We start from the raw sequence: 25229 nt of genomic DNA on the forward strand, positions 1-25229 counted from the left end.
CCACCCAGAACAGACTTTAGCTTAACAGGACAGACCTCAGCGTAGCAGGATTCTATTGGATTCATTCATTACTAACCATCTCCAGAACCCAGCTAGGCAGCTCCTATTCCATCTCCTTGAATACATGGTCACAGGTCCCTTTGGATTTTCTCTTCCTGGGTTGCTTCCTTTTGTGCCCGTCCTTAAACTGTCAAGTGCATTGTGCGTACAATTGGGCATTCAGGATGTTGACAGCAATGAAGACAGCTATGCAGGTTTGTCTCTCTAATTTCAAAGAAGACAGCTTCTTAATATGTGAAAAGAATACTGTTGGTATAAAAATTGTCCCTCTGTTGTGAGAATTCATTCCACCCACCTAAAAAGGTCTATGAATTGTAACAGAAAGGATCCCCGCAAACCCTTTATATAGTCTTTTATATTCCCTCTTCCCATTTCCAGACATCTTTCTATAAAAACACATTTCCAGAGTTAGTGAGCATGGAACTGTGACTTGGAAGCAGTGTGTCAGGAAGACAGCTCAGGCATCCATTAGCGATAGACCTAACTGCTTCAAGAATAGCTCAAGGAGGGAAGTTGCTGGCTGACAGAGCAAAGAATTCTAGTCCAATTTCACTTAAGAAATACTGTGCATACAAAATACGATGCTTTATTGTTGGGCAGAGGCCTTGATTGGTTAATACTTTAATTTTGACATAGCTAATGAGTTGCCTTTTTTCCTCATAAAAGCAGCATGGCAAATTTGGAGGCTGGGGTTTCAGCTCTGGAGAGAATTGAGCTCTCTCACTCCCATGAAGGAAATGGGGAGAGAAAACAGTTCTATCTAGAAACTTCATACTTTCATTTTTTCTTATTTTCCCTTGTCTAATGTTTTAAAATTCTGGTTTAGGGCTGACGTAGTAGGGAAAAGAAAGCACCCGCTGCTAAATCCTGGGACTCCGGGTGGAAGGAGAGCATCTGGAAGTTGCCTTCTGACTGCCACGTGTGTCCATGGATTGTGGACATGCATTGTGGACGCACAAATGTGATAAAAGATTTAAAGATTAGTTCGTCTTAAATCTTTCTGTGAGATGGGCTTGTGACGGATGTTTCAATAGTGGCCCTGCCCTGATCTCTACCTTCTGGCCAAACAGCTTTTTTTTTTTTTTTTTTTTTTTTGCTATTACCAGCATGTAATTTTTTTTTCTTTCGAGACAGGGTTACTTTGTGTAGTCCTGGGTGCCTGGAACTCACTGCTGGTCTCAAACTCACAAAGATCCATCTGCCTCTGCCTTCCAAGTGCTGGGATTATAGATGTGTACCACCAGCATGTGAATTTTAAACATTGTTGGGTTGGTAGTCCAGATCCATCAGCTCATTCAACTTCAATAGCTACACATTTAAATGTGTAAGTCTAGGCAAGATGTGTCATGGAACTTCTGCCTAAGGTCTCCTAATACATTATTTTGCAATTTTCTTTTGAAAGTGGGAAAACATTTGCAACTTAATTTAAAATTGAGATATTTGGGTGGATGAGATGGCTCGGTGGTAAACGAGCCTGGTGACCCGAGTTCCATCCCCAGGAACCATGGGGAAAGCTGGGTGCAGTGGCACTCACTGGCAACTCCAGTCATCGGAAGCTTTCTGGCCAGCTGGCTGGGAGCGCATCATAGCAGAAACGAGAGACCGCTTCAGCAAGGCGAAAGGCAGGAGTAGTTCCCTAATCCTCTGACAATGTATGTCATACGCGTGCTAATTACATATTTATGTTTAAATTTTTTTTTTTAAGAAACTGGTAACTACTGTGTAGCCATTTCCTATTCAGGGACTGAAAAGATGGCTGCCCAGTGGTTAAGAATGCTGGCTGCTCGATTCCCCGCACACACGGCGGCTTATAACCACTTGTAACTCCAGTTCCAGGGAATCAGATGCCCTTTACTGACCTTTGTGGGACCAGGCACTTTAGTGGTATGAGAACACGCATGCAGATAAAACACCCATATACATATAAAAGCGCCGCATGTAGTGGTTTCGAAGGTACATGTGCACTCAGACCAACCTGTCCTTGACACAGCAGCACAATTTTAAGTTTCTCAGCTCCCAGAATGGAAGCAAATCCATGCTGCGTGTTTGGGAGCCAATAAAACTTATTACTGGGGCATTTTTTTTGTGGGGGGGGAGGTCAGGATTCTTAGATTTGAAATCTAAGATTATAGTAGGCTGATGATTTAAGGAATTGTTCCATGGCTAAGTGTACTTGGGAAGTCTGTTTCCCTCCTGCATGATTTCTCAGATCTTTTACTGGGTTAATATGAATCTTCCAATAGTGTTTTGTTTCTGTGGTGTTGGCGACTGAATCCAGGCCTTGTGTAAGCTTGGCAAGTACACTGAGCTGTACCCGTTGCCTCAGATTATTTTTGGTCAGGGACACCCTTCCTTATCTTCTTGTCCACGCAACACATAGTCACGCTCGGAATATGTCACAAATAGCATGAAGAACCATCTGGACTTCGGGAGGATTGTTGAGACATTCTTGTCCAAGATCTTAAATTTGGTCTCTCCTGGAGTATATTTGATGGCAGAGTTTTCTAGTTTGTGGATTTTGTTACGTTTGCAAACAAAAAGTAATGGAAAGAAACAGCATTCAGTACATGAACATTCCTTATTGACAATGTAAATTTAATAAGCTCAGAGGTAGTCATGGCCCCTCCACAGCAAATGTTACAATCTTAGACAATCTGAGCATTTTTTTTTTTTAATTTTTTGTTTTCCAAGACACATTTTTCTCTTTGTAGCACTGGCTGTCCTGGAACTAGCTCTGTAGACCAGACTGGCCTTGAACTCCTGGAGATCTGTCTGCCTTTGCCTCCCAAGTGCTGGGATTAAAGGTGTGAGCCACCACCACCCGGTTCAATTTGAGCATCTTGCTACTGGTCTTTTAATGCTAAGAATCACTGAGATGCTTGTAATAAAAGAACAGCAAGAAGCCGCTAAGGGCTGTGGGGTGGCCTGTGTGCTAAAATATAAAATGGTCTGTAACACAGTACAGTATCTGCTTATTAGTGACATAAGTCTAGAGTAAGCCCGGGCATGTGAACTCTGTTGTAGGGTACCCAGAGCACAGTGTTCCTTACCTAATCTGGCCACCGCCCCCACACACCCAGGCCACAGGCAGGCAGACGTGAGCTCTCAAACAGCCATTAGCTTGTCTTCTCAACCTGCTGCTGCCATGCGGACCTGTACACGCTCCAGGAAACCGACTGCACCCAGCATCAGTTCATATGTCGGAAAGTAGAGCTGGTGTGCACCATTTTTAGAGACCAATTACACGTACAAGTTCGCTTCCGGAACAAAGCATGGCATTGATTCTTGAAAGACATTGAGAAGTGGAGAGGAGGCCAGACATGTCCGAGTCACTCAGCAGTTTATTGGGTGAAAAGCACCAGCTTGTGTTTCTCTAGACACCCCCACCTTTCACCCATCTTCGTGTGTGTGTGGCAGGGTCTCTCTTAAGTAGCTCTGACTATCCTGGGACTATGTAGACCAGGATGGCCTTAAACTCAAGAGACCCACCTGCCTCTGCCTCCCGAGTGCTGCAATTTCACCCATCTGTTTCAATAGGCACACAGGTGAACTTGTAAAAGTTTCCTTTAAAATAACAAGGTTCTTGCTAACCAGTATTTCAGTTTTCAGCTCACCTTTAATAAGGTGGGTGTACTGCCTTCAGAGTAGTTTCTCACCCAAATGCTAGCTGTGCTTTCTCTCCCTGGAGGAGCACCGAAATGTGGTCTGTGTCAGGAGTGCGGTGGAGCATGGGTCTCCATCACCCTGCTCTGACTTCTCTGTACAAGGGTTACACCTGAACTGGGAATCTCAAAGCGCATCCACCAGGCTAGAGGACACACAGGGACAGGCGCTGGGGAGATCTGAGGACCCAGACCAGAGAATAATTTCACGGTCATGTTTTGTCTTGAGGGTGGGAGTACTTAGTGGAGACTGGACCCAAGACTTCGTATATGCTAGGCACACTGTCACCAAGCTACACCTCCTCACCCTGTTTAACTGACTATGCTGGGTTTTGATACAGATTTCTGATTTAAATATCATCTTAAGAAAGACATCGTGGTAATAGCTGCTCCGGAGGCTGAGGCAGGCAGATTGAATTCAATGCCAACTTGGATTACGATGAGTTCCAAGTCCAGCCTACACAATCTAATGAGACCCTGTGTCAAAACAGAAAGTAACAGAACAAAAAAGTAGCTGTGGCTCAGATCACTTTCCCCGCGTGCGCCAAGGCCTGGGCCAGTCTCCAATAAGACACATCTGTGTGCAAGTTATTTCGGTAATAAGTTTTCTATTAGGCCCATGAGCCCATTCAGAAAATAGCTCATTTTTTTTAAAAACTTCCCAGGGAAAGGGTGTCTGCATTTAGAGCCACCCTGACCACATTGCAAACCAAGTCTGCGCTTACAAATTTAATTATTTTTGTCTTTCTAAGATGGGTCTCACTTACAGTCCAGGCTCGTCTTGACTTTCTTCCCAAGAGCTGGGATTACAGGCATCAGCTACCACACCTGGCTTAGTCTTCTCTACTTTAAATGTACTATACCAAACCACTTTCTGAAGTATTAATATGTGCTTTCCAGATATTCATGCTATTTTCAAATTTTGAAGTGGTTAAAAACTACAAATACTATTGATATTAAAATATAGAATAAGTTTGGCACCAAGAAAAGGCATCAGATGCGCACATGTCTCTTCAGTCTGTTAGAGTCTCAAGCCTTCCCCATGTGCCAAGCCCCGCGAGGTTTCACCGGGTGATGCAGTTGCCATGGAAGATGCACAGCATCCAGGAACCTGCACACCAGAGTTGCTGCTTGGTTTTTCTGTTTGAGCTTTATTCTTATTTATCTACTTATCTATTTTTGAGACAGTGTCTCTTGCTGTGTAGCCCTGCTGGCCTGGAATTCAGAGATCCCCCTGCCTCTGTCTCCTGATCCTGAGTGCTGGGAATCTCTTAATTCTTGCAATGAGTTAGCATAAATTTACTTTCACAGGTGGCATTTCTACTTCAAACTGATTGTATGAATTTTTTTCTTTCTGGTCTAGAAGGCAGTGCGCAGTGCGGCTAACAGCGAGCAATCGCCCTCTCAGCAGCCCTTACAGTGTGCTTACTCGCATATCTCTGGAATGTTTTCCTGACGTATCCACGAAAAGTCTCTCTCCTCTCTCCTCTCTCCTCTCTCCTCTCTCCTCTCTCCTCTCTCTCTCTCTCTCTCTCTCTCTCTCTCTCTCTCTCTCTCTCTCTCTCTCTCTCTCTCTCTCTCTCCCTCCCTCTGTGTGTGTTTGTATGTGTGTGTGTGTACACACTAGTGAGCTGGATGTTGCAAAACATAAAACTTAATTTCATAAAACTGCTCAAATTGCTACAGTTCTAGTAAGGTCTGTAGCAGCTGGCTGAAACACCTCCCCCAACCATTTATTTCCTATTTTGTGCTAGGCTCTGAGGATACAGGAGCGGACTTTTCCAACAAGCAGATCCTGGCTTCAGAGAGCTCATGCCGTCCTAGAGAAGGCCAGCATGAAGTAGACAGCGCGTTCGAAGGGTCCGGAGGCCCGGAACTACACGCGCTAGGAATGGCAAGGCTTCCGGGTGATGGTGATGCCTGGAATGCAGTTTTACTGAATGGGAAACAAGGTGTGGCACCCTCCTCCAGTGCTGTGTGGAAGATGGACCTGGCAAAGAGATATCCAGGAGCAAGAGACCGTGAAGCTGGGTCAGCAGTGAGGGAGAGGATGGGATGGATCCGTACAGCAGCTTTCAGTGATGAGGTGAGGTTCCCACGGGTTGTACCCAGGCGGCTGTGTCTAGTGAGCAGCTTGCCATGCATCTGGGACTCGATGATGTCATCTTAACAGGACTGCGGTGCAAGGAGGCAGGGGCCACCTCATGTGTTCTGCTCTACACACACATCAGGCATGTTTGCCCATTTCCTCTCTTTTCCTCTTAGAACACCGGAAGAGTAGACGTCCTTAGTTCTGTTATCTAGAAATTTCTTCCTTTGGGGAGAACCGTTTATACGTAGTACCAGCTCTTTACAAATGGCACCATGGCAAGGTCGCACATCGTGGGTAACCAGAAGTGTCCATCCATTTGGGTTTCTGTGTACAAAACTTAACTTTTTTTTTTTTCCTTCTAGGGATGTCTGTTTTGCTTCTCCAGTTTCTTACAGATTTCCGGGACTCCGTCTGGGTGGTGTGTATGTGGGCGGCTCTTGCGAGGCAGCGGCCTCCATTCGTCCAGACTGAGGATCGCCTTTGTCACCGCTGAGCTTGGAAACATCCCGTTTTCTTCCTCTTGGGGAAAACAGTGGAGTTTATCCCACTGCGGTCTCACAAGAGGGACAGTTGCCCTAACCTGGAGTAACCAATCCCTGATTCTAGGCGGTGATGGGGCTTGAGTTTCACAGTTTACTTTATTTGAAAAATATGTAGCAAAGAGTCACGAAGAACAGGAACAAACTAGGCTTTGTTGCCGCCGAGCGGTTTGGCCTTAGTTTGTACAGAGGAATCGTCGGGCACGAAGGCTCTGATACGAGGTTGGGATCCAGACGCCCTCGCAACGGGAGGTGAAAATCCTTTCTAAGAGCGCTGAAGGTCTGGGATTTCCTTGGAATGGTCAGCTTTGTGAGGTGTGGGTCATGTCCAGGGACTGTTACCTGTGCAGGAACAAGAAAACAACTGCGTGAGTGATTGCCGATGCGTGGGGCCAACGCTCAAGCCCGGATCTGCACCACTAGGATGAAGCCTGCCAGGTCTGGGTGAGCGGGGTGCTGCCTGGTGAGTCTGCCCAGTGTCTGCTGATGCCAAGAATTACAAAATAAAGCTAGGGCAGATACAGAGTCAGCATCTGGCGACGCGAGGCGGGAGAAAGGAGGAAGTCATTTCCCCAGAGAGCGAGGTAAAGATGGCTTCCTTTGTACCAAGCCTATACTAGTATCCTATTGGTTATCACGATTGTAAGCACTCTGCCCAATTTGCTACCCTTCACTTTGCCGTTGACCTAAGTGTACAGTTCTACTCCTTTTTTGTATGCATCGGTATTTTGCATGCACCACTTGCATGCAGTGCTCACAAAGACCAGAAGAGGGCATCAGACCTCCTAGGGTTGGAGTTAGAGATGGTCATGAACTGCCTGCCAATGTGGGTTCTGGGGCTTCAGCGGTGGGTGGGGGTGGGGCTGGGGGGGCTGGGGTGGAGGTGGGGGGTGCTTCTTAACTGCTGCGTCCGTCCACTGCTTTCTTCAAAACAAAAAAATGAAACAAAAGCCTTGAGGTGTTCTAGCTTTGTTCTTGTATATCTTCAGCTAGATTGTGATTGCATTGTATTTTGAGGCCATCTGGCGTAGAACTCACGGTGTAGACCAGGTTGGCCATGAACTGAGAATCCACCTGCCTCTGCGTCCCTAGTGCTGGGATTAAAAGCTTTCTTTTGAGTCCCTTATGCATCCTAGAAACCAGTCTCTTAACAATTAAGTTTGCAGACCCTTCTCCCAGTTCTGAAGGCTGTCCCCGAATCTGCTGGCTGGCTCCTTCGCCATGCTTCTGAGTTTATCTCCTTGTCTATCTTAATTTTGTACCTTTGGGGCCCCATCTAAAAACCTTCAGAGACATATATACTGGGCCACGGCTGCGGCCAGAGTCCGGGTTGGACTACCAGTTCCTGCACTATTCTGGCAGCGACAGCGGAATGGCAAGAAAGAGTTTGAAGTGACAGCCTTCTTCAGAACAGCTCCCTGGACTGGCTCTGAAGCTTGGGATTCTTCATTAATGGTTTCCTGGCATGCTGATGCTGGCTGGCTCTTCCCTGTCTTCCTCACACAGTGCCGGTTCTCCTGCAGGCCTTGGGGTGGAGGTGGGGGCAGGGCAAAGATGCCAGGCGCTTCCTCCCTTCTTTCCTCTGGGTTCCTTTCCAACCATCCCTGTCACTGGGGCTCCCTGTCACTCCTTTGCTAACCTTCTGAGTTTTCCGTCATTCCTTCTGACAATACAGCATCTCCTTTGCTGCCCTGGCCTCTCTGGCAGGGTCACCTTGGCTCACCCTGGCTTGCTTTTAGTCTGAATAACGAGATTGATGTGTTTGTTAGAATAGCCATGACGAGCTGGCAGGATGGTTCACCTTGCAAGTCCGACAACCTGACTCAGTTCAATCTCTGGAATGTTTGCTGGAAAAGCATTTTTTTTGGGGGGGGGGGTTTCGAGACAGGGTTTCCCTGTAGTGTCTAGAGCCTGTCCTGGAACTAGCTCTTGTAGACCAGGCTGGCCTCGAACTCAGAGATCCGCCTGCCTCTGCCTCCCAAGTGCTGGGATTAAAGGTGTGCGTGCACCACTGCCTGGCTGGAATGTTTGCTGGAAAGAACAAATAGATTCCCTTTCCCCAAAGCTGCCTTCTGACCGCTGCACATCTGTCATAGGACACACGCGTGCACATGAAAAATTGAAAGAAAAATAGTACTTGGCTTCCATTAAGAATTATTTGCCAGTTAGGAAAACATGTTTTCTTTCTGGTTTGTTCCTATCATTCTCTACTCCTTTCCTATATCATCATCCTATCTGATGCTGTCTTTTCTTTCTGCCTTCCTGAGCCCACAGTTAGACTCTCCCTACTCTGGACCGTCCTAGGTGAGCAGTGTGCACTCTGTTTGCACAGTAGCTGGCCCCGCACACTTACGTTGATGACGTAGGACCCCGGCAAGAGAAGCAGGTAGTACTCTCCAAGTTTGTTGGTTCGAAACGGGCAGATATGTTTTCTGTCTTGGACTTCCACGATTACATTTGGCAATGGATTTCTACTCTGATCAAACACTTGACCCTTTATACCTGCAAGACAAAAGGAAAACTCAATATGAATAGCAGATTTGGGGCCAGGGAGATGGCTCCATGGGTAAAAGTGCTTGATGGGTCAAGTTCAGTCCTTAGGTCCCACAGTGGAAAGAGAGAAGAGACTCCCTAAAAAGCTGTCCACTGGCCTCCACATGCATCCTGGCACAATACTAATAAACTTTAAGAGATTAAAAGTAAATAAAATCTTTTAAGGCTCATGGAAGAAGTGTCCTCTTTAATGATTTAGAAACATATTCCTAGTATTCATCTGTACTAACAGTGCTAAAGACAGGAGGGTAATCTTGATGCCTGTGAGTCACAGTTGTGCTACAGGCCTGGTCTGTGGCTGTTCAGTCTATAGCACACACATCAGAGCAGAAGACCGGAAGCGAGAAGAACCCACTCCTGCCCTTCCATGCAGTTTACCCCTTCATCAAACTGTGCCGACACATGATGGTGGCGAACCCCACAAAATCCCAAACAAAGCTCACTCACAAGCTACTTGTCAACACATAAGGACTTCGAAGGCTTGTCTTCACAGCAGCAAACTGAGCGGCAGCAAAATTGTACCCGCACTGTGGCTTGAGCCCTGGAAGTGACTGAGGGGCTCTTTTTTGGTAAGAACAGCCAACATTTATTGAGCAATTACTATATTCCAGGCTATATACCAGGGGCTCTGTGTGCATGTTCAACAGATCTTCATACCAACACCGCAGGATGGCAATGCTATTATCAGAATTTCACAGGGCCAAAGAAGAAACTGAGTGGTAAAATTCTTGCCTAGCATTAAGTGTCATAAGCATGGCCACAAAGCATGAGAAGTGATTGCCAAGACTGTAAAACAAAATGAAATATTTATTGCAAATGTGAAGAATAAGCCGCTCTGAGTGACTAAAATAACTTCCTTTTTTATGTGTGTGGGGGTTCAAGGAATCAAATTCATGCCCCAAATAACCTCGTTAATCTTATAGCCAACTAAGTGGCATAGCCAGTCCTTAGATGCCAGTCTCTGGAATCCACATGAAACCTGGTATGCCCCACTTCAAGACTTCAGTGCCCCCCTAGGGCCTCCTGCATCCCAGGAAATCCTCTTCCTTGAACTACACTAGACACATATTGCTGTTTGTCCCTCCAGTGACAAACCAGGGCATCTTAAAGTGAAGTCATTTATGTGTAAGACACAGATGAAAAGCCACCATGCTAAGACCTTGGGCTATCTCCAAATAGCTACACTCAACCATTATTTATTTGTCTTGGAAGAAAAACAGCAGGCACACATTATACAGCGTCCTCTAGAAAAGACCGAGGGGAAAGATGGAGGTTTTGACATTTAGCAAAAGAGTCCCTATCTTGACCACTAAGCAAACTTCTGACCCAGATGGCCTTCTGGTACCTTCTGTCCAGTTCCTAGCTCATTTCCCAGGGAATGGGCTATCAAAGGCTGTGTTTCCTTCCCATGGTGCCTGTGGAGGGCAGCTCCACAAACCTATTTTCACGTGACTTTTCCCTCTTTGCCTTTTTATTCAGAGTCTCTTATATTTGTTCTTACTATTTACTCAGCGTGCTGAGTTGAAAACTGAAGAGGCCAGTGGACCCAAAGGTTCAGAAAGACGATGACAGGAGAGGGGAAAGCCAACAGTTGAAACAAACAAACAAACCAAACAAAACCCACACCAGCTAGTGAGCAAAGATAACAAACCCTGCTGTCAAACCCGAAGACAGTAGACGGGGGCACAGCCTCCTGAGTTCTCCATGGTAGAAACTGGAACCGGGTCATTATTCAGAAGAGTCCCCAGAAGAGTGTGTGTTCCAGCCTGCTGATCATGGGGCACCCTGTTCTGGATCTGATGGAAGAGCCATCTCTTGGCCCAACATGATTCTGAAGCTTAGGTGCCTCTCCAAGTCCTTAGAGCCAAATTACTTAGTTTTGGGGGTTGGGGTACTAGGAAGTGCTGGAGGGGGGTCGTGAGCTATTCCTCAGCCTCTAGGTTCAGATCCACCTTAGAGTCTGGAGAGAGCCAGGCCTGCAGCTGGTCACACTGTCCTTTGTCTCCCAGAACAGGACACTGAAGGCCTGAAATCCAGACTTTCGCCTGCGCTACCTGGGTCTTAGCATCGTGAGGTATCTTTCTAAGCCCACACCGAGTACAGCATCTAATAGCCGCACAATACCACGGAGCCCAGGTTGGACCGAGGCTCCTGGGAGTCCCAGCAGCCCCTCTGGAGCCACAGAACAGCCTGGCACGAAGCAGGGCAGATGTGTTATTCCAGACTCTCAGCCGACCACACTGGCATCTAGTGCTTCCTCGAGCCCTCAAACAGTGTGGCTTCTCCACTGGCTCCTAGGCCAGGCTTGTGCTAGAGCGGAGGCTTTCACATGAGTCACCAGAAGGCCCCTAGCAGGCGGTGAAAGAACCCAGTGTGACAAAGCCCAGGGGGTGCCTGCGTCACCTACAAACGAAAGTGCAAAAGTGTGCTTTGACCTCAGGCAGGGCACTAGTAGGGACCGAGACTTTCTAAGTAATAACAACCACACATCAGTAATTTGAAAGTTTCATTTTTTTTAAAATCAGAAAAAATTTCTGAAAATCAAAAAACAAAAAAAAAACCAAAAAAAAAAAAAAAACCATTACTCTCTTAAGCCCCTAGGGGGCAGGGTCGATTTGTTAATAAACACTGTTAGGTGAATTCACATCTGATTACAGGGACAGGCAGACAGACAAGTATTCTTGATACAACCCAATTAAATGGGCTTCTATTATTACTTCTGCACTAATACTAACAATACCGATGCTACAATTTGTGTGGTATTTATCCGGCTGCCCAGCTCCTTCACGGTCATAACCAACTCACATGGCAGGCAGGCAGGCAAATCCCGCCCCGATTCAGCACTCTGTGAGTCACCTAGACAGCTAGATTAAAAGTCTGCAGGGAGAGCAGTGAGTGTGAACCATGTCATGTTCTGTTAATTTCCCCAAGGATACTGACGGAGGGTGAGTCGTAACATACTAAAGCATCAGTGTTGGGAGAGCTACAATGGAGGGGTGAATGATCACGGGACTCATGGGGAAAGGCCAGGGAAACGGAAACGTCAGATTAACAGCAGAGGACCCAACAGAGCGAATGTATAAAAGGGAGTAGGAAGAGCCAATAAATGTGTTTGTAATGTTATGCAGATGCTGGTAAGATTGGGTCTTATTTTAAAGATTTTTACATTTATTGGTGTCAGAGGCACTTGCGTGCTATGGCGTAGATGTGTGGAGGTCAGAGGACAATCTGCAGGAGTCAGTTCCAGGCTGATCGCAGGTCGTCAGGCATGGTGCAGACACGTTGACCTGCTGAGCCATCTGGAGGGCTCAAACTAGGCTTCTGATTGGAGATGTAAGAACATGATCTTGCTTTCCTGCTCTTTTGCCAGATTTACATATCAGTCAATGTGTGAAGTTAGGGGTACTCTGGGCTTTTACACCCTCGAATCAAGTGAACATGAATCATCCTGTTTTATGAACAGCAAGGGCACGGCATCTCCTGCATACCACAGATAGTATGCATGTAGGGAGTTCACATGCTTAGTCCAGGTTCTGAACATAAAGCCCTGCCACAGGTCCCCAGGAGGTTTTGTGTATGCTTGATGCAAAGATTCTACACATGCCGCGTGCATTAACAAGTAGGAGGAGACACAAACCTAGGTGCACCTGTCTTATATATTCGATCAACGAGGCTCTGTTATCATCCCAAAACAATGGCAGCTTCTCTTCTCGAGGGTATTTGCAGCACGACAGCTCCAACGTGATCTCAAAACACTGGGCCCAAATGTAGTTGTAATCCTGCATTCCACCTAGAAACAAGCACACCTCATCTGTTAGGGTCGCATGCGGAGGGGAGCCAAGCATCGCGTGTCTAGGAGACGCGAGGTAACTGCCTTGGAGCCAACTGTTTTCAATGATGCACCACAATCAAGTGAGGGGGGGGGGAAGACCCCTTTTTATCTTCTGAAACCTGCATTTCACACAGTTTTTCCCTAAGTTGCATTTGAAGTGGAAAGTACCGGGGATATGGCTGAGGGCAGAAGTTACATTGCATATGGGGCTGATGCTAAGAGTTCTTGCTTTTTCTTTGTAAGAATAGTTTATATGGGAGGGAAGAACTAGAGATGATATACATACGGTACTCATGTTCTCAGGAACATTTTTAATTAAAAATACCACAAAAAAAGATAAAAAAGAATAGTTTCTTGACTATACTACAAAAGGCAGTGGAGTAAGCAGCCCAGGACAGCAGAGTAACATTAGTAACATTAGTCTTAAAAATATTTCTGTAGGGCTGGAGAGAATGCAGAGCAGTTAAGAATACTTGGCACTTTTCCAGAAAACCCCGAGTTCAGTTCCCAGCACCCACATCAGGTGGCTCAAAGTCACCTATAATCCAGCTCCAGGAATCAGACCCCTCCTCCTAGCCTCCCCACACACCTGTACACATGTGGCACACACACACACACACACACACACAAACAAAAACAAATTTTTAAAAATATCTCAGTCTACCGGGCAGTGGTAGTACCCAGCACTTGGGAGGCAGAGGCAGGCAGATTTCTGTGAGTTCAAGGTCAGCCTGGTCTACAAACAAGTTCCAGGAAGTCAGAGATACACAGAGAAAACCCTATCTTGAAAAACCAAATAAATAAATAAAAAATCTCTGTAAACTATAAAATTAAATAAAACTAGGAACACTATTTTTGAATTCAGAGAGCAGCTTCCTCCCTTAAGGTAGCAGTCATAGATGTCAAGTCATGCAGGCCCAGGGACTCTTGCCAGTGAGTGGCAGAGACTGGGGCACAGCCATCTTGTAGAAGCCCTGTGATTTTGGTCCTCGTTATGACAAAATGTTTCTAAGGCTCAGAGAAAAGATACTGCTGGTTTCAGGGAAGTTCAAACTCGGGTCCTGTGGCTTCCAGCTGTCACTGCTCATGTTCCCCTTCCAAGTCTGACATTAGGAGACCCTAATCAAAAGGTTATAATTCCAGCATATTTTGTAAGGCATGAAGCTTCATATGCTACATCTCCAGATTTATGTATCTTATATTTTATGCTTGAAAAACGTGTTTAACTGAGGCGATTTTTGAACTGTCTTCCCTGGTTGTGGCATGTTGTATTTTATGGGAATGACCTCTTAGATTTGATGAAATGAAATCCTTTTTTTTTCTTCTTCTCCTTTACTGTGGCGGTCTCATCATACCTACTTAAGTGGCCACTACTGAGCCACATCACTAGCCGGATGGCAGCTTTGAAGGAAGTAGACTTCTTGATACCTGGAATGGTTTGAATAGGAAACGTCCCCCTGCAGGCTCATGTGTTTGAGCACTTGGCCCTCGGCTCATCCTGGCAGAGGCAGGGCCACAGTGACAGGACTAGGGGGTGGCATCCGCCAGGGGCTGGCCAGTGGCCTCTGCTTCCTGATCTGCCACCACCTCAACCTGTCTCGCAAGTTTGCATCTGTCACTCTCAGACAAAAGTAACTACCACAGTATCTGCCTGAGAAAATGCAAGAACACATTCTCGGTTCCACCAGGTATTGGAGAAGCTCAGTTTCAACAAAATGGTTGGGGGTGGAGAGATGGCTGGCTGCGTGTGGCGGGGGTGGGGTGGGGCCGTAAGAGCACTGTCTGAAATTACAGAGGACCCAGGTTTGGTTCCCAGCACCACACAGCAGCTCACAGACCCCTGTAACTCCAGCTCCAGGGGAACCGATGCCCTCTTCTGGCGTAGCACATGTGTGGCGTAGCACATGTGGTTCACAGACACATGCAGGGGGAACATTCACACACAAAAAAATGGATAAATAAATAAATAATATAAACATAAAAAAAGAAAACCTCATAAAGAAAATGTCAAAATGTCAAGTAATCTATGTAGACCCAGATCCTCGTGACAAAGAATTTCTCTGTCCTTTCAATTTCCTTTTTTTAACCTTATGGATTTTTTATTTCTCTCTGAATCCATTTACACACACACACACACACACACACACACACACACACACACGCAAAAAAACTTGCAACAAGTTTGGAAGTTTCCACACATCTGGATGTCTGTCTGGGCAGTTAGTGATCACGAAGGGCAGCTGTGCCCCAGAACAGAAGGTCCTTTGTAGCGATGAAGGGGGAGCACCAGGACTACGTTGGCGACCTGAGGTGGGGGGAACTGATCTCGAACGGCAGAGTGAATTTCAGGGTGCCTCCATGTCTGGCTGGGCCCACTGCCTGAACCATCAGTTGTGGTCTGTACTTATTGACTTCATCTGGAAAACTGGCAGTGGGCCACCCAGACACAAAAGTACCAGTTTGTGCTAGACTGCTAGACAGCCCCTGCACCAAGTGACAGCTGGGGAAGGCGCCTGTGGAGAAGGCCTGTGTGCAGAAATGCGCACTGCAGCTTGCTATTGACGAGTCTGGGAGGAAAGGCTGCTATGAGCTCGCACCTCGTGTCCTCCCTCCCTGCATTTCTCCTTGTGTTTTTCAGTAGCTAGACTATCCCAGTTTCTATGCCCCCGGGCTTCTGTTGACATTACTCTTTCTGGTGTGTGTGAGTTAAGCCATACAGTGCAGGCCTGTAAATCCCAGCTACTTGGGAGGCTGAGGCATAAGATTTGAAAGTTCAAAGCCAGCCTATGCAATTTAGGAAGCCCTGTCTCACACTAAAAGTAAAAAGAGGGCTGGGGATAGTTCAATGACAGAACACTTCAAATCTGCACTTGCTTGTGCAAAGCTCTAGCTTCAATCACCAGTACTGCCAAGAAGACAAACAGCAAAGGAACAGCCCTCCTTCTGAGTCCCCTTCCTCCCTCCCTCCGTCATCGCCCCTCCTTTGTGTGGCCATCTTATTCAAGGGTGGGGAAACCAGAACCCCACTCCCTGGTCCTGCCTGAGGAGCATTTCTTCACCATCTCCAGTTCCATTTATAAAAGTTGGAAGGAGACTAGCCTCATGGGCTCCACTCCCACATGGTTATAATCAGTGGCAGCTGTCCTTGTAGGAGGGACTTCAGTGCCACCTTCCTCCAAGGTCTGCACCGTTCCCTGCTGATGAAGGGGTCTGCCTATGGCTGCAGACCCCTTCGCAACACCTGTGCGTTTTTTGACCCTCTCTTCCGACTCTCACGGCACGGTAACCCAATTCCTGATTTTCATCCCCCAGAGGGCGAGAGGCCTTTCATCTTTCTCGGCATTGTTCCTGGACTCAGGAAGCGCAGAGTAAAGGAGCGAATGTCTGAGTGAATGAAGGGGGCCATGGGAGTGAGGCACGTGTCTCCACACCCTCCAAAGCTCCAGGTCACCTCCACGGCTCCTGTGATATTCTGGGATGGAGACCCGACTGAGGGACTGCATTGTGCCTGAAGGCTCTTTTGACACTGGCTGGTAAGCTCACCTTGCAGTGGATACCAGGAGTACCCGTTAGTGATGCCGTTGGGGAAGTGCCGCTTGTTTTTACACTGATCTCCTTTAGTCATATTGGGATTCCGGGAAGCATAGGTGTATGCGAGGTGTTGAAAAACGTCATCATCTGGAGTTAGACTTCGGGACAACAGCGCCCCCGTAGCTGTGTTAGAAAGACAAAGGGACGCGTACAACACACGACAAAACATGAGTTGACACAGTCACAGTGCACGCAGACAGTTTCAGTCCCCACTTCTGAACACCCCCTGTGCTGGTTTGAATGTAACGGCCCCCTTAAGCCCATAGAGAGTGGCACTATTAGGAGGCATGGCCTTGTTAGAGGAAGTGTGTCACTGTGGTGTGGACTTTGAGGTCTCTTGCTCAAGCTATGCTCAGTGCGACACTTGGTTCACTTCCTGTTGCCCGAGTCAAGATGTAGAACTCTCAGCTCCTTCTCCAGCACTGTGTCTGCCTGCACGCTGCCATGTCCCACCATGATGGTAATGGACTGAACCTCTGAAACTGTAAGCCACCCATAATTAAATATTTGCCTTTATAAGAGTTACTCTGGCCATGGTATCTCTTCATAGTAATAGGAACCCTAACCAATATAGACCCATCTTCTTTCTACTCTTCAAGGGTGTTATCTCACACAATAATGACGTCTAGAAATGACGTCAGCTCTTCATCATGCTTGCCACTTCTGGAGTTAGCAGCTTCCCTTAGGTGCTGCTACGGGTTAATAGATGACACCGTCACAGACAGGGTTTCTCTATACAGTCCTGGCTGTCCCTGGAACTCACTATGTTCACAGGCAGGCCTTCACCCGCCTGTCTCTGCCTCCCAAGTGCTGGGATTAAAGGCGTGCACCACCATGCTTGGCCCTTATACTTAAACACATCTCACAGGGTAAAAACACACATGAGATCGTTTAACAGACTCCAAAGCAGAGTTTTCAACCTTCTAATGCTGCAATTCTTTAACACAGTTCCTCATGCTGTGGTGACCCCAACCATAAAATTATATTTGTTGCTACTTCATAATTATAAATTTTGCTACTGTTATGAATCGTACTGTAAATATCTGATATGCAACCCCTGTGAAAATCTGAAAAGGTCGTTCAACCCACAAAGGGGCTGCAGCCCACAGACTGAGAACCACTAGAGTCAACACCATTCGTGAGATTAAAAAACAAAACAAAATAAAACAAAAACCGGTAAGCCATTTGGTCTTATTTTCTTCTAGCCACATAATCTAAGTCTGTGACACCATCTGCACCTGGCTGTAGGATTTCTCCCACGGGTGTCTTGTTACACTGGCTGTCACTCAGCCACCCTACACATCCACATTCCTAAAACTGGGAATTATAGGAACCCAGGCGGTGGTGGCTCACACCACCCAGCACTCAGGACACAGAGGCAGGCAGATCTCTGTGAGTTTGAGGCCAGCCTGGTCTACAGAGCGAGTTCCAGGACAGGCTCCAAAGCAACAGAGAAACCCTGTCTCGAAAAAACCAAAACAAACAAACAAACAACAAACAAAATTAAAATTATAGGAAGAGCTAGCCATGTGGATCAGGCTCACAGCGCTGGCCAAGCCTGCACAAAACTCTGGGTTTGATCCCCAGTATTTCATAAACCAGACCTGGTGGTGCAGCCTGTGAGGGTCAGAAGTTCAAGTTCAAGGTCATTCTCAGCTACATTGTTCCAGGTGTTCTGTTACACATGAGCTTCATTCTTACTCGGTTTTCTCCACAAACAAACAACAACAAAACAAAAGAAAACACCCCAACAACAGCAAGGATTGCTCAGGGTTAGGGAACATGAGGCTTTTTCTGGCCAGCTAGAGAAAGTTAAAGGCAGGTTGCAGAGTTCATTTGGCTCCCGGGGTGGACTGGTGGCGGTCTGCCAGAGCGAGGCCACATCACCCACCTTGCACGCCATTATCGAAGGGGTAACTGGCCACCAGGGCGCCCCCATGGAGATTCGCAGAGAGGACAAACGTCTCGGTTTTCAGCCACTTCATGACTGCCAGTGTCTCCGGCTGCTTTGACACGTTATTACTTTCAAAGGCATCAGGGAAGTTTCTGTTCAGGTCATAATGGTTGAAATTTTCCCTTTAAAAGAAAGGATTTTGTTTATTGGGGAGTGTGGGTGTGGGGACCGCTCATGAATTAAAGTCCCAGTCCCCTACTGTGTGGTTTGCTCTCCCGAAGGGACATTAGCTACTGTGACACAAGCAAAGGTTGGGCACTTGTTTGCCTTCTGGGACTTTTTGTTCTTGGAACACTGCCTTTTAGACACGGAGGCACCACCAGTAGCCACACGTGGGCTACGAAGAACAATGAGGAGCCCAGGTGACAGCCAGAATGCGACCAGACACATGGCTCTAGGCTAACCGTCTCAGACAGACCTGTGCGGAGGCCCCAGAGGGAGAAGGGACTGATATCCATCAGGCATTGTCCCCTTTTAAATTCGGGACTTCTAGAACCAGCAGTCAATGTTGGCGGTGGCTCCTCACACGGCGCCCAAGGGCAGAAGCAGGTGACTCTATATAAACATGCTTCACATTGCTGATGTGTTCACGCTTAGCCATGCGAGAAAAGCTAAAGATGAAGGGAATCCAGTCCTGAGAGTTTCCTTAGTTATTTTTGGTAAACCCAACAAATTTATAACTGCAAATATATGTGTCTATTAAGCACATATTAACCCCGGAGCGACTTTGAAACAAAATACATCAGACCATGCTGCAACATTCACACTTCCTAGGGTACTGGGTTAATAAACCATGGGTAATGTTGGAGGGGCTGTGTATGATGCTAGGCCAGTAGTTGACCCCTTTGGGGAGGTTGAACAACCTCTTCACGGGAGTAGCCTATCAGGTACTCAGCATATCAGGTATTCACATTATGGTTCATAACGGTAGCAACATTACAGTTGTGAAGTAACAATGAAAATAACTTTACAGTTGGGGGTTGCAGCATTAGGAAGGTTGAGAGCCATTGTGCTAGGCCAATGCCACGCTGACAGTGATAAACCCTTAGTAGCTTGCAGTTTCATGGAGAGAAAGATATTAAATAAGAAGTTAGACATTAGGGGCCCGTGTGATGATGGGTTAACAGGTAAAGGTGCCTTATGCCAAGCCCGGTGACCTGAATTGGATCCCCCGGACCCACTCACATGGGGAAGGGTGAGAAGCAATTCCCACAAGTTATTCTCTGACTCTACATGCCCACCATGGTAGGTTCTAGATCATGCCCCACAAATAAACAAATAAACATAATATATTAAATAAAAACGGTGCCATGAAGGTATAGTGTCGGAGGCTCTGAAAGCACCCAGGTGACTAAATGCAGGCTACATGTTTGGGGAAAGGGTTTTTATAGTAAAGCAAGTTGGGCTGTTGATGGGGATGAAAATGGAAGTGGGTGTACGCAGTACCTGAGCTGAGAGAGCACTCGAGAGCTCCAGGAGGAAGATTAGAGAGGCCGAACGAAGCAGGGTCCTACAAGATGGAGGCCTGTAGAGCCTCAGGGCACCCGTGCAGGGCACAGGCGCTCAGGGCACCCGTGCAGGGCACAGGCGCTGGGGAGCTTCACTGGGAGACCAACCCCTCTTTACCTCCCATTACTGTAGTAACAGTCGGGCTTCTTGACGGCTTCAAATCCATCTGGGTTCATGGAAGGCATGATGTGGATCCTAGTGCTGTTGATCAGATGTGTGATGTCGGCATCGTTCCCGTGACTTCTCACCAGATAGTCGATCAGGTGGAGCAGCAATTCTCGCCCCACAGTCTGTGTGCCAAAGAAGAACGGGGCTGTTATCAAGTCAGAAAAAATAAGGAAAAATTTCCCCAAAGCACAGATCCCCTGTGGGGGTCTCACATTTGCTATCTTTGATAATTTGTGAGGCCACCTGCTTGCTTGCTTGCTTCTTTCTTTCTTTCTTTCTTTCTTTCTTTCTTTCTTTCTTTCTTTCTCTCTCTCCCTCTCTGTCTCTCTCCCTCCCTCTCTCTCTCCCTCTCTCCCTCTCTCCCTCACTGCCTCCCTCTTTTCTTTCTTTCTTTTTGTTTTTCAAGAAAGGGTTTCTCCCTATAACAGCCCTGGCTGTCCCGGAACTCTCTCTGTAGACCAGGCTGGCTTCAAACTCAGAGATCTGCCAGCCTCTGCCTCGAGAGTGCAGGATTAGAGGCGTGTGCCACCACCAGGTGAGACCACTGATTGATTGTCAAGCATACAGTGACAATTGTCAGCTCACAGCAGAACACTGAAAAGGATTCTTTTGTGACAGTTCTGGAACTCGTTTGTAAATCTGTTTTTTGTATGTGTGTGACCAAGTGAACGCAGAATAATTCAGACTTGAAGAAGAAATAGAATAACAGTTCTTTCTTCATTCCCTCGCCTTCCGAGAGACAAGAAAACGGCACATGAAACCCAGCGCCAAGTCAGACACTGAATTTTAATGTGGTGAAGTTCATTAACTGAGCTCAGGATTTGAGCAGGTTTCAGCATTTCATCGTCTCCTTTTACAGCCTCTGCTTTTTGCGTGTCTGTGTTATTTTTCTGTGTATTTCTGATTTTCACATTCTTACGGCCACAGGACTTCATTTGCCCACCATCCACACACCGTTCACAGCGTTTGCCATATGTATGCGTTCGTATACACTATTATTTCCTCAAACACACTCATTTTTTTTTTTTTGTTGACATGAAAAGTAAAGCTTCAGGGCTGGAGAGAGGGATCAGTGGTTAGGAGGAGGGCTGGCTGCTCCTCCAGAGGACCTGGGTTCGAGTCCCAGTTGGTTGTTCACAACCATCTGTAACTCCAGTGCCAAGGCTCAGTGCCCGCTTTGACCTCTGCAGGTACCAGGCACTAATGTGGTACACAGCCATACATACAGGCAGAAGACCCACACATAAAATAAAACTAACAAGCAAACATTAAAAATGAAAGCAAAACCGACTGATTCCAGCAGGTTGTCCTCTGACCTCCACACGTGAGCCTGTGACACATGTGTGCCCAAACACATGTACATGCGTGCGCACACACACACACACACACACCTTCTCTCTCAAGTACACACAATAAATAACATATAATAAAGAAACTAAAAAAATCCAGAATATCAAGCTCTCTGTCTAGTCTTACTTCAGTTTTATATATTAATATATATTAAATTAATATTTATATTACATTTGACTAAATTTCATGCATTTTACATACTGAATGTGCTACACATTTTATTCTAGATTTTTAAACTTTTTCTTTAATTTCAAAATCTTGTTTTCTGTGTATGGCTGTTTTCCTTGCATATGTCTGTGCACCATGTCCATGTTGGGTGAGGCCAGGAGAGGGCATCGGATCCCCTGGATTTGGACTCGTGAGCTGCCATTCTGAGCTGGGAATTGAAACCTGGCCCTCTGGAAGAGCAGCCAATGCTCTTAACTGCTGAACTGTCTCTCCAGCCTCCCCCTGCCTCCCCTGCCAGGTTATTTTAATTTCTCCTATTCTCTTACCACAGAAATATATGACTTTCTAGAAAGGTTTTTGGAAATATTAATAACAGTCAATCTGGGTGATAGTTACTGGATTGCTTCTCAGTGCTTATTTTTCTAGTATCAGTTTTGAAACAAAAGAAAACCCATGTTGTCATAAAATAATACAATAGCATTTCTTTTAGAGGAAAGCCGTGTGGAACCAAAGAAGTACCTGTCTTAATATTCCAAAATAAATTCTTAGTGCCTAACTATAGAAGGTTAAAAAGAAATCTCATTAATGCGAAGAAATGGACATGCAACAGTTAGTTTTAAAAGGCTGAGAACACACACGATGTCTTAGAGGGAGTTAAACAAAATCCTCTCATTTTTTATTGGGCCATATTTGCTGCCCCTGTGATTTACGACAAATATTATTCAAATGTCTTCTCCAGCCTGAATGTAAATGCCTCAAATACTCATTCATGTTTTAAGTATGTTTTTTTTTTTTGAGATATAGTTTTAAGTGCTCCCTGGGAGTGGAGGTGCACACCTTTAATCCTCAAACTCCCAAGGCTGAGGCAGGTGGGTCTCTGTGAGTGCAAGGCCAAACTGGACCACTGAGTTCTAGACCAAATAGATAGGGTAGCGTAGTGAGACTATATCTCAAAAAACAAACAACCACACTGTAAGAAGGCAGCTGGGGATGGCAGAGGCAGCAAAAGTCTGTCAGTTTGGGTTGTTACAGGTTTAGTCCATTTGACTGATTGCTTAGTTCTCCTTGGTCAAATGTTGGCCTGCATAGTGCACTATCTGGCATGCTTTCTCTGGTCTCCACATCTAAGTTGTGGTCCCATTAAACTTGACTTCTCTGCTACTAACACAGATTGTAGCCCCTGAACTAAAACCACCTTCCCGTTCTATATACGCCTTCGGAACAGGGATCCTAACTGTTTTCTTCTTGACCCACAGGTCCTCTGGACTTCATGCCTAGCTTCTGGCACAGCAGACATGTTGTGGAATATTATTTTAACTGAACAAAGATGTGCTACATTTGTTTCTGCTGCCTTTGTTAAGGATGTAAAGACATATTTGTTTCTGCGGCATTTGTTTAATTATGAGAAGATGTGTTTCTGTTTCCCCTCACCTGCTTAAGACATCTGATTGGTCTAATAAAAAAGCTTAACAGCCAATAGTTAGGCAGGAGAAGCCTAGGTGAGGCCGGTGAGCAGAGAGAATAAGTAGGAGGTGAAATATAGGCTAGAGGGAGAACAAGAGAAAAGAGAGAGAAAAGAACGAGGGAGAAAAAACTGGAGACTCACAGGGCCAACCAGCAAGACACAGAAGAATCAGGAAAAGTAGAACAGACAGAAAGAAAGGTAAAAGGCCCTGTGGCAAAATGTAAACAAATAGAAAAAGGATAAAATAAGAGCTAAGTTAAGACCAAGCACCCATAACTAATATTAAGTCTCCATGTCATAATTTGAGAGCTGGTTGGTGACCCAAAAGAAAAAGCCTGGTACACAGTCATCTAATGAAAACTGCTGATAAATTACTGTTGACAAACCCATTATAAGATCAGGACTTGGGGGCTGGAGAGATGGCTCAGAGGTTAAGAGCATTGCCTGCTCTTCCAAAGGTCCTGAGTTCAATTCCCAGCAACCACATGGTGGCTCACAACCATCTGTAATAGGGTCTGGTGACCTCTTCTGGCCCGCAGGCATACACACAGACAGAATATTGTATACATAATAAATACATAAGTATTAAAAAAAGATCAGGACTGTTCTAAGGAAGAAACAAGAGGGCCTAGGGCACGGGAGAGAGACGGACACTTGATAAATTTAGTCAAAAGACTTTCAGTGTTGAGCAGACTTTGCAGAGTGAGAACTTGGGATACCTGGTCCCATTAGCCTCAGGGAGAGGAGAAAGGGCCGATCACAGGAGCAGTGTACTAACACATCAAATCAGTTAGGTGCTTCGTCTGGAATAATCATTAGTTCCGCCCAAATCCCCAAATGAGGAATTATCCAAACCTGTGGGGGACAGCCGTGATATGCTAAGTCTGGACAGGCCACCCAAAGGAAGTTCTTTACTTCCAACCATTATCACCAGGGACTCTGGCCATCGATAAATTTAATGAGAGGTCTGAGTCTCAGAAGTTTACCCTGAGACAATGCCTGCTGCAGGAGGAACCACAGATTGCCCCATCCCCACCCAAGAGCAGACCATTCAAAGGAAATGCCTGACATTCCAAGAGCCGTAGATAAAGACACCTGCCAGCGCACCTCACCAGGGTACCCCTAGACAAATGTCAGCCAATCTGGGGCCCTAAACCTCAGAGACCCCTCACCCCCACCTTTACTACTATAAAAACCCAATTCTAATTGAGCTCGGGGCTGTCCGGTTATTCCAATATGTTGGACATGCAGAGAGACCGAGTTTGCAAACTTGATTAAAATAAAAGCTCTTTGCTTTTACGTACGGGACTCGGTTTCTTGTTGGCCTTGAGGGGACTTCGTGGATTTGGGCATAACAAACCCACATTGCCTACATGAGAGTGCACGACAGTAACAGGAAAAAGATCCTGGAAATGACATTTGGAAGGACAAATTTTACTATTTGGTTTCTTTTAATAATGTGGAACCCTGACCATTGAGCTACACATCTTCCAGGCTGTCTCAGTTTATTTTCTGCTGTTGTGATAAACTACATGACCGAAAGCAACTTGGGGAAGAAAGGTTTTAATTCATTTTAGAGCTTGTAGTCCATTATGAAGGAGACCAGGGCAAGAACCTAGAGGCAAGAACTGAAGCAGAGGCCGTGGGTAGTGTTGCTTACTGGTTTGCTTATACAACCTGCCCAGGCGTGGCACCATCACAGTGGGCTGGAACCTCCCAAATTGATCATGAATAACTTAAGTAATAGTATGAAATGTGATGGCGTTTTTAATTCTACAGCAAACAAACAACCATGGTAAAAAAAAATTCATTGCTGTGCACTATGAACAGATATGATATAAACTTCAGAAATAAAACAAAACTCTCGTGACCTACCAGATACCAGAGCTGCAATCCAGTTAAACTTAACGAATATTCACCGAGTATTTATTTCTACAGTAATTAGAGCATGGGCCTGAGGTCAAGGGAACCTGAGTAGTTCCCTCTCCTCTGTTGCTGGGTTAGCTGAAGGTTTGGCACTGGATTTTTCAGTGCAATGGTGTCTGTTTGGTCCCTCCTCCTAAGAACAAGTAGAGATGGTTTATGAAACTAGAGATTGTGTATCTCAATATTTTCTATAAAAATTTAAAAAGCACAGGCTAGAAAATTGGAACAAAACAGTGAAAGGAACTTGTAGAAGGAACGGGGTTCCTCCCAGTGCTTCTTTCTGGCAACCCCACTGAGGCTAAGGATATTAGACATCCTGGTGTCAGGGTGTAGCCGTGGCTTTCAGGCAAGCTTGATTTT

General features: G+C 46.0%; 1 protein-coding gene across 1 annotated transcript in view; it reads right to left on the bottom strand.

Moving 5' to 3' along the window:
- Positions 1-2634: 2634 nt before the first annotated feature.
- Positions 2635-25229, bottom strand: part of Cpm (carboxypeptidase M) — a 57859-nt gene continuing 35264 nt past the window's right edge. Inside the window, exons 4-9 of the mRNA XM_038314773.1 lie at positions 19910-20082; positions 18221-18405; positions 16282-16452; positions 12544-12696; positions 8707-8855; positions 2635-6695 (exon numbers count right to left, since the gene is read on the bottom strand). Of these exons, the coding sequence (XP_038170701.1) occupies positions 6453-6695; positions 8707-8855; positions 12544-12696; positions 16282-16452; positions 18221-18405; positions 19910-20082 (1074 nt within the window). The 3' untranslated portion in view covers positions 2635-6452. The remainder of the gene's footprint in view (positions 6696-8706; positions 8856-12543; positions 12697-16281; positions 16453-18220; positions 18406-19909; positions 20083-25229) is intronic.

Source organism: Arvicola amphibius, chromosome 17 (assembly GCF_903992535.2).
Source record: "Arvicola amphibius chromosome 17, mArvAmp1.2, whole genome shotgun sequence".
In the NCBI taxonomy this organism is placed as follows: Eukaryota; Metazoa; Chordata; class Mammalia; order Rodentia; family Cricetidae; genus Arvicola; species Arvicola amphibius.